Source organism: Plectropomus leopardus, chromosome 1 (assembly GCF_026936395.1).
Source record: "Plectropomus leopardus strain MGB_pleo_1.0 chromosome 1, ASM2693639v1, whole genome shotgun sequence".
NCBI lineage: Eukaryota > Metazoa > Chordata > Actinopteri > Perciformes > Serranidae > Plectropomus > Plectropomus leopardus.
In genome coordinates, this window is record NC_142176.1 from 8,485,367 (window position 1) to 8,499,288 (window position 13,922).

Below are 13,922 nucleotides of genomic sequence, written 5' to 3' on the forward strand. Positions count from 1 at the left end.
TGTTTAAAAATACTTTCCTCCTTGTCCGGTTCTGTTGTTAAAAGTCAAATGTACAGGCTCATGGATATTGTAGCATAACACCAAACTAATGGTAAAAAAACATGTTTCATAAAAGACAAAGATAAAATCCTTCAAATCAAACAGAAGTCCTAAAAGGGAATTCTGACCTCAGCAGCAGGAGGAGGGCGCTGTTACTCCAGACTAAAGTCAGCTAATAATTAATGAATTATAAATGAGAGCAGAGTGAAACATCATTTTATCCTCCTCAGTAAACACAAAGAAAATAATGAAAAAGTATAAGAAAAAGTGAAAAATCTAGAGAAATATTTCTTTATCTTTAGAAACAAAAGCAATGAATAATAGTGTTTGCATGAAACTAACCATCACCACAATGGATCTCTTTAGTTTGTAATAATAATGACAATCTATTGCAATTAATAAAAATAAATAAATAAAACCTAACGAAAAAAACCCTGATAAGTTCCACATTTGGATGCCACTTGTGAGCAAAATCTCTAAATAAATACATTATTAAATAAGTAAATAAAATAAAATAAAATAAAATAAAATATTAAATGAATAATTCAAAAACATACTTATAAATGCCCAAAACAGTTCAGATCACAGTCAACTACACCCACAGTAACCCTCTCAACCTGTGGAGACAAATACAGTCTGTATACAGCGGCCGAAAGGAGGTCACTATAATATCCCAACTCTAATAAATCACAGCTTGTCATCCTCTACACTGTGACAATGTCCTTAAAACAGTAACCAGACACAGATCCAAAGGCAGAACATCCTAAGAGAAAATCTTCCTTACTTACATTGTACAGAACAGTCACTGAGGCCGCAGTCACAGAGTACACTTACTTCAGTGTACAACATCTGTATGTTTGTTACAGGAACTGAGAATGAACGCTTTCTCCTTATGACGCGAAAAACAAATGTTCTGAGTTGACTGAATTGACCTGAAACATTAATAGGAGGAGTTTTCTCTTGAAAGGAGACAGTTGTTTCAGAGCAGCACTGCATGCTGACGGCTCTGCATTATTTTCTGGCACGGTTTTTAATCCTTCCTCTTGGTCTCAAAGCAACAGAGCAAACTTTCCTCTTGCACCCAGAGGATTCACAAGCCACCTTAAATTTCTCCTTAACAGCAAAACATTAACATTTTTAAGAGCTGCAAGGTTATTGTTTACCTTTTTCTATCACTACCACACACACTGATTCAAAGTTTGTCAAGGCTACCTCCATATTATGATGTTACGATGATGGTATTCAAGGCCTTCCATTCCAAAACTTCGTATCTGTGAGTGTGATTGTAGATGAGACCTACCTTTGTTCAGGTGCGAGTTGGCTTTGGTCTTGTCACTGAAGCCCTGGCTGCGTCTGTTCCCAGCAGCACTGACCGCAGAGCCTCGTGGAGGGATGTCACTGCCGGCAGTGGACACCCTCGCTGAGGGGCCGGGAAGTCTGATGGAGAGAGAGAGAGAGAAGCAACAGAGAGAAAGGAAGGAAGAAAGAAAGAACATGTTTGATATTAAGCCTGCATCTTACACACTAAATTAACACATTTGGTCTATGTAGGTTTGCAACACATTCTGCTGAGACAAATCCAGTTAAAAGGTCTAAATTCAAACAGGAGGGGATCACTGCAATAGGACTGAGAGTGCAGGGACCATGCCAAGTTATTACAGGTCAGAGAAGCACTGCCTTGCTACTATATAGCAAAATAAGACATCCGAAATGTACAACACGATGCTAACACCTGCTTCAATATCACATGTTTCAGGCAACTATAAATACAGAATTCACTTTCTGTGTACAACAATGTAAAAATGAGGAAAAAAACATATTTTCTGTTCTTTATCTGAGTAACAAATCACTATTTTTTCATGTCTGATCTGTTTAAAGGTTATGAGTAGCCTGCAAAAAATAATGAGCATGTTTAATCATCCCACACAAACATCACTCTCTCTTGTTTTCCACTATGTGAATCTGCAGCTTGTGACCTCAGTCGACGCCAGAGGAAGCTGATGTACTGAATTCACACCATTATTTTTTTTTCTGACCTACTTTATTGATTTCTTCGTGGAAAAGTTCTCCTCTTGCCCTCTAGTTGGACTGCAAAGTCGAGTCTACCTCGAAATGATGACTTAACTACCCACTCAGTCCTGCTGCCAAGATCTTTCTTTTTGCTTTGTACTGTTTTTGACTCTTTTGGTAACAGTTTGGTAGTTCATGCTTACAGCTGGCTCATCTTCAGTCTCATGGTCCGTGGTTTGGATTAAGAGACACACACACTTTAATAAACATAAACTCAACTACTGTTTGTTTTCGTTGCAGCTCTGCTTGTCCCCGCCTCCTCATATGCACCTATAGTAATCTAATGGAGACAGATGAGCCCAGAGCAGCGTGGACGTGTCCAAGTAGGTTGGACCATTTGTCAAAATGCATGTCTCAGGGGAGCTGTGGGCTCAACAGCCTCAGATTACACATCCTACTCCTTTATTCCCCCTCACAAATTAAACTGGATAATCAAGCCATTGATAAGCCTTGGTGAAATTTATAACACCTTGATTCCATACTGTGAGCCGATGTGTCGCCTTTAGTGAGGTCTGCGAGCCGAGCCGTAATCTGACCACGCCGCGGCACACAGACTGCTAATGAAATGCTAATTCACAGGCGGCGACATCATCATCATTATCCTGGGACTGTGAGGCAGATGCTGATAAGCAGATTATAGCTCGCTCTCTCAGCTCTTGTATACATTAAAGAAACTCTCATTTCCGGCACGCCATTCACTTTGACTGGCCATTAGTTATCTGACCACTGCAAGGTAATAGGTTTTACCACATTATTTACTTGAGAGTAGCCTCAGATCATCTGGCTTTCAATTATGGCAGGACCAGCGAGTCTAACTGCCTTCCCCCTTTGGACTGGCCGGGGCATAAAAGAAATATTTATTTGACGGGTGTATTAAAGTTTTTTTGCTGTAGATTGACAGGAAATGTGGGAGAGAGAGGGGGATTGATACGGAGCAAAGGGCTACAGGCCGGAATCAAACCACGGCCGCCGCAACGGCCTCAGCATGTGGGGCGCCCACTCTACCTAGTAAACTCGAGGTCACACCCATAAACTGTATTTTGAACTATTAATATGGGCTACAATATGTCAAAACGAATATGGCTGGAGTTGTTCAGGTGGGACTAGAGTTTGAATACCCGACCTGAGCCCGATGGGACGTTTCAAGACCTGAGGGGCCAGGCAGGTATTTGATAAATTTCTGGGTTTAGGTGGGTTTTCTGTGTGCTCAAAACCTGTTTGACTGGCATGACTGAATTGTACAGATGTGCAAAGGATCTTAGATCATCATATTTGCTTATTTGTAGAGCACACAATCTCTGACACTGTGGTAAATTTACTTATATATGGTATTGAAATTTACTTATTTTTAAATTTTTGTAGAGGGGGAAATACACATCTGTCCATGTGGAAAATGGCAGTGGCAATATTTTTCATCCCACCCAATCTCATAAACAAAAAAATAGGCTTTTCATTGTCTATTGCCATAACATTTTATGATAGGGCCTTTAACTCTCTGAAACCTAGAGCAAAATCAGTTTTCATGAGCAGCTTTCAGATGCCTTTCACAAGCATTCAAACCTTTGAACCTTGAGCACACTGGTGTAATTTCTTTTAAAAACATAGAGCATAATAGAGCGTAAATAATGTTTCACATATTGCAATAAATTAGTAGATTTAGAAAATAATATTTCAACACATGGGAAAAATGGCAATGGGAGGGAAGATAGCTGGCGAAAAAACTATATTTATAATTATTATAACTGCATTTTTTAGATTTTGGTAGATATTATTATGATTTTTAAAGCAATTTTCCATATTCTATCCACTTTTTAATTTTTGTTATATAAATATATTATATTATATTATTTATATATTATTTATTTATTTAACACATTTCAGGTAATGCTGTTGTACTTTTTACTATTTTCATGCGAATTTTGGGTCATTTCTCCTGTCGTTGCTCACTGCTTTTTTCAAAAGAAAGCCAATTTGTCCAGGTTTCAAAGGGTTAACAGAGAACATAAGTTAACAGTGAACATAAGAAGTTAAGTGCTGTGTGGTTGGAGAGCACCAACAGGATCTTGTAGTCGCACATGCTGACCAGAAGGTGGGGTCCTTGCATTGCTTTGGAGAAGAGCTGGTGCTGGGGCAGGTGCAATGAAAACAGAATCTGGGATGGGCAGCATGCAAAACCACATCCTAAATCCAATTTCAAGGCGCATCATCACATAATACCACAATGCATGCTGAAAAAGGGGCAAATGTGAACGCAAAAAAGACTCGAGAGCGTCACAGTGAACGCAGACGGAAGCTACATTTTAGACACACATTAGAGACACATTCCAGAAACAGATTCTTTTCCGTGTTAATTATTGATGTCACATTATATGGGGGATGTGCTTGTCAAGCTCTCTCTCTCACACACACACACACACACACACACACACACACACACACACACTTACTTATGGGTTATCTAAAGGTCTTTCACAGCCCATTTAGCAGGCCTGCCAAATGAGGCGCACTGCCAGACAGACAGCGCTGTCAGAAAGTGGAGCCCAGAGCTTTAGTTCCTATCTGCTCAACACCGCCACTCATGCATATTAGATAGTGCTTGTAGTAGATATTGCCCTTAACCACAGACAAAGAAACAACATGAAACTCAACAGAACAAAAGAAATGTTATCCTTGATTAGGGGCAATTTCTACTTTCCTATTTCCAGGAAGGGGACGGGACAGGAGGAGTGCTGGAGGAAAGAGAGGGAGGGGCGAGAAAACAGAAAGGCAGAAGAAGCTGACCTAGAGGTCTTTTTCTGACCAAGGGAAAACTTGAGCAGTTTACTCTGAGAGCCATCCCTGGAGGAGAAGAAAAGAGAGATATGGAAGAGGACAGAGACAGAGAGGTCAGGTTTACAGTAATAAATGATGGCAGGCGTGAACAGGAAGATAGAGATGACAAAATGATGGATTAGAACAGCAGAAACAGCAAGAAAGTGAAGATCCAGTCACCCAGTTTCAAGGTTAAGTTTCTTATATTTCCAGTTTGATTGAACGTGTCAGTGAGCCTCACCTGGACTGCATCTCGGCCTGTGCTGCTTTCTGGGCTGAAGGGGCAGGAGTCCCATGCGTAGAGTGGCTGAGCTGGGCCGGGGCGCTGCTCTGCTGGCTCAGCGGAGGGTGTGTGCTCTGGGACTGAGCGGTGGGTGGGAGAGAGGGCTGGGAGTTCTGCCGCTGGGCCTGCTGCTGCTGCTGTTTGTAGCGGGACAAGCTGAAGAAGAGGCCGAGGATGGCTTTCAGATTACCATTCCGAATCTCTGCAGGGGTCAGGGAGAAGGACAATGAGGAATATTAAAAAGAGAAAGATTAAGCAGCTGTGAGGACAAAGTTTAAGGGAAATTTTGTGACTACAGCTGCAAAATGGTAGTAGGAGGACTGTTCTTGGCTAAGGAACTAATGCAGGATAGCTCTATGACAGTACTGCTTTTACTGGCTGTCATGTTGTATTGATATTGTTGTTAAATTGTGTTATTGACTAATTCCTTAATTGCATTTGCCCGCTTAATCCTATTTAGTATCGAAGGCAGAAAGTTTCACTTATGCCTTTGCAAATTAAGCCCACAGTGTACTTTAAACATAATCACGTGACAGTAAAACTAAAAAAAAAAAAAGACGTGACCAAAAAGACATTGTACACTTGAATTCCAGATTTTGACTACCCCAAAACTCTTCCCACCATCCGATTCTCCCCAAAATTGTGATTTTCAAGAGTTATCTTAAAACACACTTTTACTAATTAGCCATTATTTGTTCATAATTTAACTGTCATTATTACTGTTTCTTTCACAATGTGGTGACAGTGAATACAACAAGTTTACAGTGTTTGCTATTGTTATTACTATACATGCTAGAATAACAGCAATGGTATTTTATTATTTTTTGTTAATATATTGCTGTTATTGCTCAAATTTTGTGTTTTTTTTCCCCTTTGTTTTTGTTTTTGCTGTGTGTGTGTGTGTGTGTGTGTGTGTGTGTGTGTGTGTGTGTGTGTGTGTGTGTTGTAAAGCACTCTGGATCAACCGTGTTTGTGTTTTAAATGCTATATAAATAAAGTTTATTTGTCTTAAATAGTGCCGTTCCAATACTGATACAGAAATGATATGGTGTCAGAAATGCCTTTGAAACTGCCTAAAATGCTAGTTTGAGTATCTGCGCTGATCCAATATCACATCATTTATTTATAAACAGCAGTTTCACACCAAGATAAAACAACAGTTTTCCTGGAAATTAATTATTTTTTGCCAATTTAAAACGTAAGCATACAGAAAGAGTTGTGCTGTGCAGCCACTGGCAACTACTGTTAGAGAGTCTCATTCGTGAGGAGAAACTGATTAAATAAAAAGTGTTACATTAAATGTCGAGTCATGTTGTATGCCATGCCAAACAACAATAGTAGTTATTATTTCACATCCACAAACGGTTTCTAGTATACAGCTATCAATTATTTTTTAATGCAGTGGTATGGGAACAGTACTCAGTCTTGGCCGATATGCAAGTTTGTGTAAGTATTGGAAATCGTATTACGGCGGATAAAAATGGTATTGGAACATATCTGTACTTAAATGGTCTTATATGGTTCTGCAAATCCTAAATCACCCTCTGTCTTCACAGAGTCCACTGCGGCTGTAGCAGTGTCATTTCATTTGCTGCTGTTGCTTATTGTCAGTTTAATTCCATATACTTCTTCTAGTTTTAGGAGAACTGTTTACTTATTGCTTAAAAGAACATACAAGCCACAACCTGCCTTACTAACTCCTTCATTCGGCATTGACACGATTAAGTGAACAATCCTCAAGTTGCTGTGAGTACACTGGTTTGTTTTGTTTTGCAACGCTGTTTTCAACATGCAACCTGAATATTATTTACAGTCTGCTGTTGGCTTCGGCTCTCCAGTCTATCTGACTTGCAAGTTCTTTGCAAGAAAATACTTAAAGAATATGTGCTCCTTACAGAACCGAGGACTGACCCAGTGTCTTTCTTACTGTAATGGGACATGCTGTCCACTGATACACATTTTTGCAAAATGATGACACTACCAGTATTGGTATCACTACTATTATTGTTCCTGGTGTGATTAATATGATGTTGACATTTAGGCCAGAAGCTGTCTTTTTTTGTAGTACATTTAAACACAGCACTATTGTGAGCTTTCTGGTACATTAGTAGTCATATATTTGGAGTCATCAGCCCCTGCTGAGTCTACATGTTTTAATGTGCACTGTCTGGCATTAATGAAGTGTGTCCTGGCAAAAGAGCCTGCCAATAAAAACGCCTCAGTGTATCAAGTAGCCACTCTTTATCTTTTTTTCCACAGCACAAAGGACATTGTTTCAGTAGCTCTGACGGCCTGGTTTGCATTTAGGTCTACCATTCTTGTTCCAGTGAAAGCAGAAGAGCGGGAGTCCAGCTTACCCTCTGAAGACAGACCCTGGATGTTGACTCCTTTGGCTGCCAGGAAACTGAGGCAGGCATCGATGTTCTCAATCTGGGCAGACAGATAGACACAGCTGTAAGACACTGCACCCTGCACATTTCCATTCAAATTTGCATATTTGTATAATGTGAGGAAGCGTGCCGGTCTGTCTTTTACACGCTTCTCATGAGAGCTCAGTGGAAAAATTGGCTGTGAACATCTTTAAGTCTTTCTTTAAAGAAAAGCCTAAAGCACAAAACGGTCTAACCTTCGAAATGTTCAAACAATTTTCAGAAAAGAGGTGCTGAACACAAGAATGAAACCAGATCCATACATCCTTCATATTCATTGATTTGATAGTGTTGGACCGAGAAAAACAGGCTGTTATAATGGGAAGTTAAAACTGTTGATGTTTATGGGACTGTCTTTGGCAGTAAATACTTATTTCATGCCAGTAAGCTGCACAAATTTGAAATCTTAGGCCCCGAACAGTCCCTACATTTTGCAGATTGCAAAACATGTTTCCAAATAGTTTGATGAACACAGAGAAACAGAGATCTGTGTAGGTACATGAGAACCTCAGAAAAAGGAGAAATCACAGGAACTACCACAAACTAGTCCGGGAGCTTCGCCAGGATGATGGTCAGTTCAAAGCTTATACTGCCTTCACAAGCTCTTCTGAAAAATCGTATTTACTGCATTTATCGTATTTACCACATTTACCAGTTACGAGCACATGAACGGCCTTCCAAAGTCATAATTATGGGTGGGAAATTGGGAAATTTTGATGATAACTGAGTTGCCGAGTTGTGACGTTTGCTTGACAGTGTAAACAATTAATGGTGAAAACCCAAACAGGAAGTATAGACGTGCGGTCGGTGACTTTATGGAGTGGTGCAGAACTCCTAAAACTGCTGCTAAGGGGAAAAAAACAAACTGGGCCTCTGCTACATTCATATAGTATAGGCTATACCTACCCAATTACACAGGAAATGATAAGGGATATAAAACAAAACAAAGTGATATGTACATTTTTCTCATCCACATTTCTTGAGATTTGTAGTGATGAAATAAGTGTTTCCACCAAATTGAATCCAAATCTAGTTTTTGAGTTATCAAGCTGTAAAACAAACATATGGCACATTGTCAGTCAATTAAAAAAAAAAAAAAAACATAAAAAGACAATGTTGTAAAATGTTAGGAAAGCTTTAGAGACTGGCTCCTCACACTGTGCTGGACAAAGCTCAATATTTGCCACATGGTGACATAGTCAAAACAGGATTCAAACCAAAGCAGACTTTCGTCAGCAGAGCAAGAGAGAAACAAACCATCTACACTGACACAGTTGCTATGACAGCAGCCCTGGCAACCTGAGCAGACTGCTGAGCTGTCACAGGGCTGCGAGAGGATTTGATAGGCAGACAGGCTTTGTTTAGAGCCCATGTGACCCATTATACAGCGAGTGTGCTGGCTGGCCCACGTAATCACAAAGTAAACCACATAAAACAAGTCATCAGGCACAGTCGGTGCAGATTAATGATCGCGCGATCAAAGTTTACCAACTGTTGTTCCCGATGAGCAAACACACCAGGTACGGCACACAAGATATCAATATGGTTCGGCCGTTGCTCTGACTGCTGGGTGGTACTCCAGGCAAGGCAATTAACAGATGGATTGACTGTGAAATGGACATACTGAAAGCATTTTACAGTATGCACAAAGGTTAAAGAGGTGCTAAATCTTTTCCAGCATGACATTTATTACCAGTGAGAGTCAGTTTATACCACACTGTGTGCCACAACGTACTTACAACAACCCTGTTTTGAGAGCACAACCACTTAAAAATAGTCTTACAGCCAAGGGAGAACAGATATAGAGCAGTGATACTCCAGGTGGTTTCTAAACCAAAGTACATATGAACTGAGTTCTTTGTGTGGGCTGCAACCGGGAGGGTCCCGCTCTCTAAAGATTAATGACATGATTACACTTAATATGCACTGACTAAATATAGCTTGACCTACAGCTCCCTCCATGGTTCTCCTGTCAGGAAGTCTCTGGCTGTGAGGTGAGAAGCTGACGTGTAAAGCATTTGCATCTTCCTCTAATGAAAACACATGAGCATCTGATGCATACATACAAGACAACTACTTCCTTTGTGCTACCCACATCTACAAACATACTTTTATTACTTACAGCCACTACTTTTAGATTACTTCTATCCACTACCATATCACTAGTAGTTACACTTACACTCACATTACTACTACATACATGAAGAGCTGTATAACTACTCATCATATCTCCTGTTACGTCTCCTGTTTTTGCTACTTGTGACATCCACCACATTACTTTAATAACATTCATGACCATACTACTGTTAGTTACATCCCCTTGCATATTATTTTGAGTTACTTGCGCTACCATTCCTTTTCAGTTAAACCTACTACTAAATCACAATTAGTTTCATCCAACATATTGCCATTAGTTACATCCACTACTACAGTAGTCTAAATTACTTTGACTATTACTATTAGCCCCCTCCCCAACTTATTATTAGTTGCATCCACTACCATGGATCTGACTGAGAATCCAAGGACAATGCCATGGAAGTGACTTGTCAATCACAAGGTTCACATGTAAACCAGCAGATAGCAAATGGCAAACCAGCTCCAGAACAGCACAGGTTAAAAAAAGAGAAAAAAATCGAAATGAACCACAGGAGCAAAATATTTCGAGCAGCCCTGATGAAACTAAAGTGGACAACAATCGACCAAGTGCCAGTGGCTACTTGAGCAGCAGCACAGAAGTCATCTCCTGATGAGGGGCTGGGCCTTACAGTATATATGAGCTGTGTTAAAGCGTTTGAATGCCCATTCTAGTGTTACTCCTTTGTACAGCTTTGCTGACAGTTAATATTCTGATTAGGAATAAACCCACATCCTGCGTGAACTGCCCGTAGCTTAAAAGGGTACACCTATGCTACTGTATTGTCACATCAACATGGTGGTGGTATTGGAGAGCCAAATAATATGGCACACGGTATTAAAAGTTTGTGGACTACTGGTCTATTTCAATACGGTCTTAAAATCCATTGATTATGATCCTGACAACAATATGCCACTAGGGGAGATGGCCAGTGTTTCAAAACATCTGGTTTAGCAGCAGATATCCGGGACAATCATTTCACCTCATCTCTATGAGCAGATATCTGCATGCAAACAAACAAAAAAACAAAGGTAATCTTAAGATAAATCGTTATCTGACAATCGCCATTAGTTTCCGAGATCGCATTTTAGCCAATGCATTCCATCCACTAACACAAAATTAATAGGTACTTACGTATATCATTTACCACATTTATATTAGTCGTGTATATGCTACTAACCTGAAAATCACATGCTATAAGCACCACCTCATCACTAATAACTCTATTACTGCCAAACCTGAATACCCAAAACCTGATTTTTACCAAGTCCATCTACCACGAGAACATGAGTAAGTACATTTATGTAGTGATTGTTTGAGTCCTCCTTGCTACATTATGTACGCCATTACAAGTGCTAACCTTCACTGCTGTGCCACAGTTTTATTAATCAATCCAATACTTGATTAATACAACTTATTCCACTCCTAAAGTCCGTGTTTATCTGAGTTATGTCAGTGTGTGAAGAGGCTGGCGGACTCTGGGCCACTGATTGAGTGGAAACAGCAGTCTAGCCCCTGCTGTCATTTTAGTGACCTCTGACCCCAGAAACAGCTGTTAGAGGGGCTGACATGTGCTGCCCTTCGAGGTGATACAGCAGAAAACATAGGAATAACAGGAATGCAGACTATGATCCTCACTAAATACCACAGACTCTTTAAAAAAAAAAACCTTTCTGAAATGCCCACTCAACCCCAACTGGACCTTAACTCCATTTGAGTGACCGAACCACTCCTCTACTGCCTCCAAGTCTTTGGTAAAGTTAGAATTTAAATAGCAGCAGCCTGCAGAAAACATGTTTTTAAAAAAAGTAAAATGACAAATTTTGTAAAAAAATCTAAAAAATATGCACAAAGTATGCAAATACAGTCAAAATTAAATAAATGAGAATACTCTTGTGCTCAAACTCAGCTCATCACCACAATAAAATACCTCAAAACAAGCTCAGAGAGAAATCCACAGCAGATCCTGAATGACACCACTGGTAGTTCCCACCTGCCTGGATATGTGATCTGTTCCTGCAGTGTGACTGCTCTGCCCGGCCTCACACCTCCACCCAGGCCACCGTCACCTCCTGCTCTGCTCCGGCAGCAGCACGGAGCCGGCTTGCCAACGGCCCTCTGAACAAACACCACTTCCCATTACAGGGATGCTATTGTTGTGTGTGTGAATGAGACAGAACGAGAAAGAGAGAGAGAGAGAGTGAAAGCGAGAGAGCTAGAGGGAGGGAGTGTGTGTGCAAGCACGAGTGTTACGTGTCTGAAGCTGGATATGACTGATAGGAGCTTTTGAAAACTGATACTGAGGCCGATATTTTTAAACCAAAGCTGCTGATAGCTGATCTAAAGCAATGAACTTGTGTGGTTCAATACAAATAATTTAGTCTTGTCATAATGAAAAAGCCTCAGAGGCAGCCTTAGGAAAGTTAAGGGATGCAAACTCTCAGCTCGTGTTGGGTGATAAGACAGAATACATACAAAGCAAGCGCGGAAATGTGTCCACCGGTAGAGATTTGGCAATACCGTTTCTGCCACGAGAGCTATTCTACGCAGATGCTGTAAATGAGAGCTGGATTATTGAGTGATTTCGTGATTCTCGTGTGATATCGCAAATTAAACTGCCTCACCAGGTGATGAGAATTACATGGAGGAGGAGAGTGAGGTTGTACATTCAAAACCTGTAACACTTGAAATTTTTACTCTTAGGAACTTAACAACTTAACACAATTTTAAAAGTATTTGTTTTTGACTTTGGTGTTTTCTAATAAGGAAGTTGATTTTTGGTGTAAGGAAGTTCCAAATAAACAAAGAAATGTATAAAACGTGAAAATTAAAATTTACAGAACAATTATTTAAATTCTTATTGTTATTGTTATTTAAACCACATTTTTTCTGGTCTGATGAGGAATAAACCGCCTTCACACTGTCACCAAACAACATGATTAGCTGATGAGTCATATTTCATAAAAACCCAATATTACACGATACACCCGATACACTGAAGATCTCTACCATTTAACTTTCTAACTGTTGAATCTTGTGGATTCTGATCACGTGGTAGTGAGACAACGTATTGTCAGTATGCATGTGTATTTGCACACGTGCCTGTATGACTGTGTTTAAATCTGTCAGGATCTGCCCACACACACTTTCACTCTCAAGAGGTTTTCACAGATAACAGTTACCAGCTCACATGCTGAACTTTGACGTCTACTTTAATAATTCTCTCACTCTTGACTGAAATATTTATGCAGAGGTTTCAGTATCTCGAGGAAGTGCTGTTTTTTACAGCTTATTGATAAAAACACTGATGCACCAGCTGCTGTGATGCACACATCATGATGCAAAATCACACACATCAACCTCAGGCAGCATAGTGCTTCTGCAAATGTATTTTTATAGACTTGCTGTTGTGTGTCTTTATGCACGTCTGTAATCGTGTTGTGGACACAGTGTGTATTCTCTCTTTTAATTAAGCATTATTAAACATGTTTCGTTGTATTATATTTTCGTAAGATTTATAATTATTTATAAACCCTTATGTTAATGTGGTTTTAGATTTTCCTAATTATCCTCCGGATGACACTATGCTTTCACAAACAAAAACATTTTTCTCTGGCTACTTCAACATTTCCCCCCGTTCTGTGAGCAGAATAATTAAAGCGAATCTGCTCATTTGCAGTCTGAAAAACACTTAAGGGTTGTCTTTACTTATTCAGAAGACATTAGTGAATTCTTTTTTTTTTTTTCATTTTAACAACACCACGTTTTGAGGTTTCTGGAATAATTTCTTGTGTAATTTACAAAGTGTTGTGTCATCTTCTATGAATGCACTAACTGTTTCTGCAGCAGATGACTTTCTTATGCAACAAATGAGCACAATATGTCTGTGTGTATGTACAAGGGGTGGACAAAAAAAAAAACACCTTGCCGTGCATCATGGGAATCACAGTATTGTGAAAGATTGAAAATGTGCTTCACTGCAGCAGCTTCTGTTGCAGGGCTATTGTATTGGATTGCATTATTCAAGGGACAAGGTAGATTTATTTGTCATTGTTTTTAAACTTATTTATTTTGTCCACTCTTGCTGGGTGCTGTTTCTTTGTCACCCAGGGCTCAGGAGCTGATAGAGGTCTTAGCCCTTAGAAATGAGCATTTT

General features: G+C 39.8%; 1 protein-coding gene across 7 annotated transcripts in view; it reads right to left on the minus strand.

Annotated features, from left to right (window-relative positions):
* nav2a (neuron navigator 2a) overlaps positions 1-13,922 on the minus strand; it is a 138,841-nt gene that overhangs the window by 80,676 nt on the left and 44,243 nt on the right. For 5 of the 7 annotated variants that reach the window (XM_088070500.1, XM_088070624.1, XM_088070570.1 and 2 more), the window contains exons 4-7: positions 7,561-7,633; positions 5,162-5,405; positions 4,891-4,947; positions 1,340-1,476 (exon numbers count right to left, since the gene is read on the minus strand). In XM_088070500.1, the coding sequence (XP_087926626.1) occupies positions 1,340-1,476; positions 4,891-4,947; positions 5,162-5,405; positions 7,561-7,633 (511 nt within the window). The remainder of the gene's footprint in view (positions 1-1,339; positions 1,477-4,890; positions 4,948-5,161; positions 5,406-7,560; positions 7,634-13,922) is intronic. The other 2 variants (XM_088070536.1, XM_088070736.1) reach the window with 1 other exon arrangement.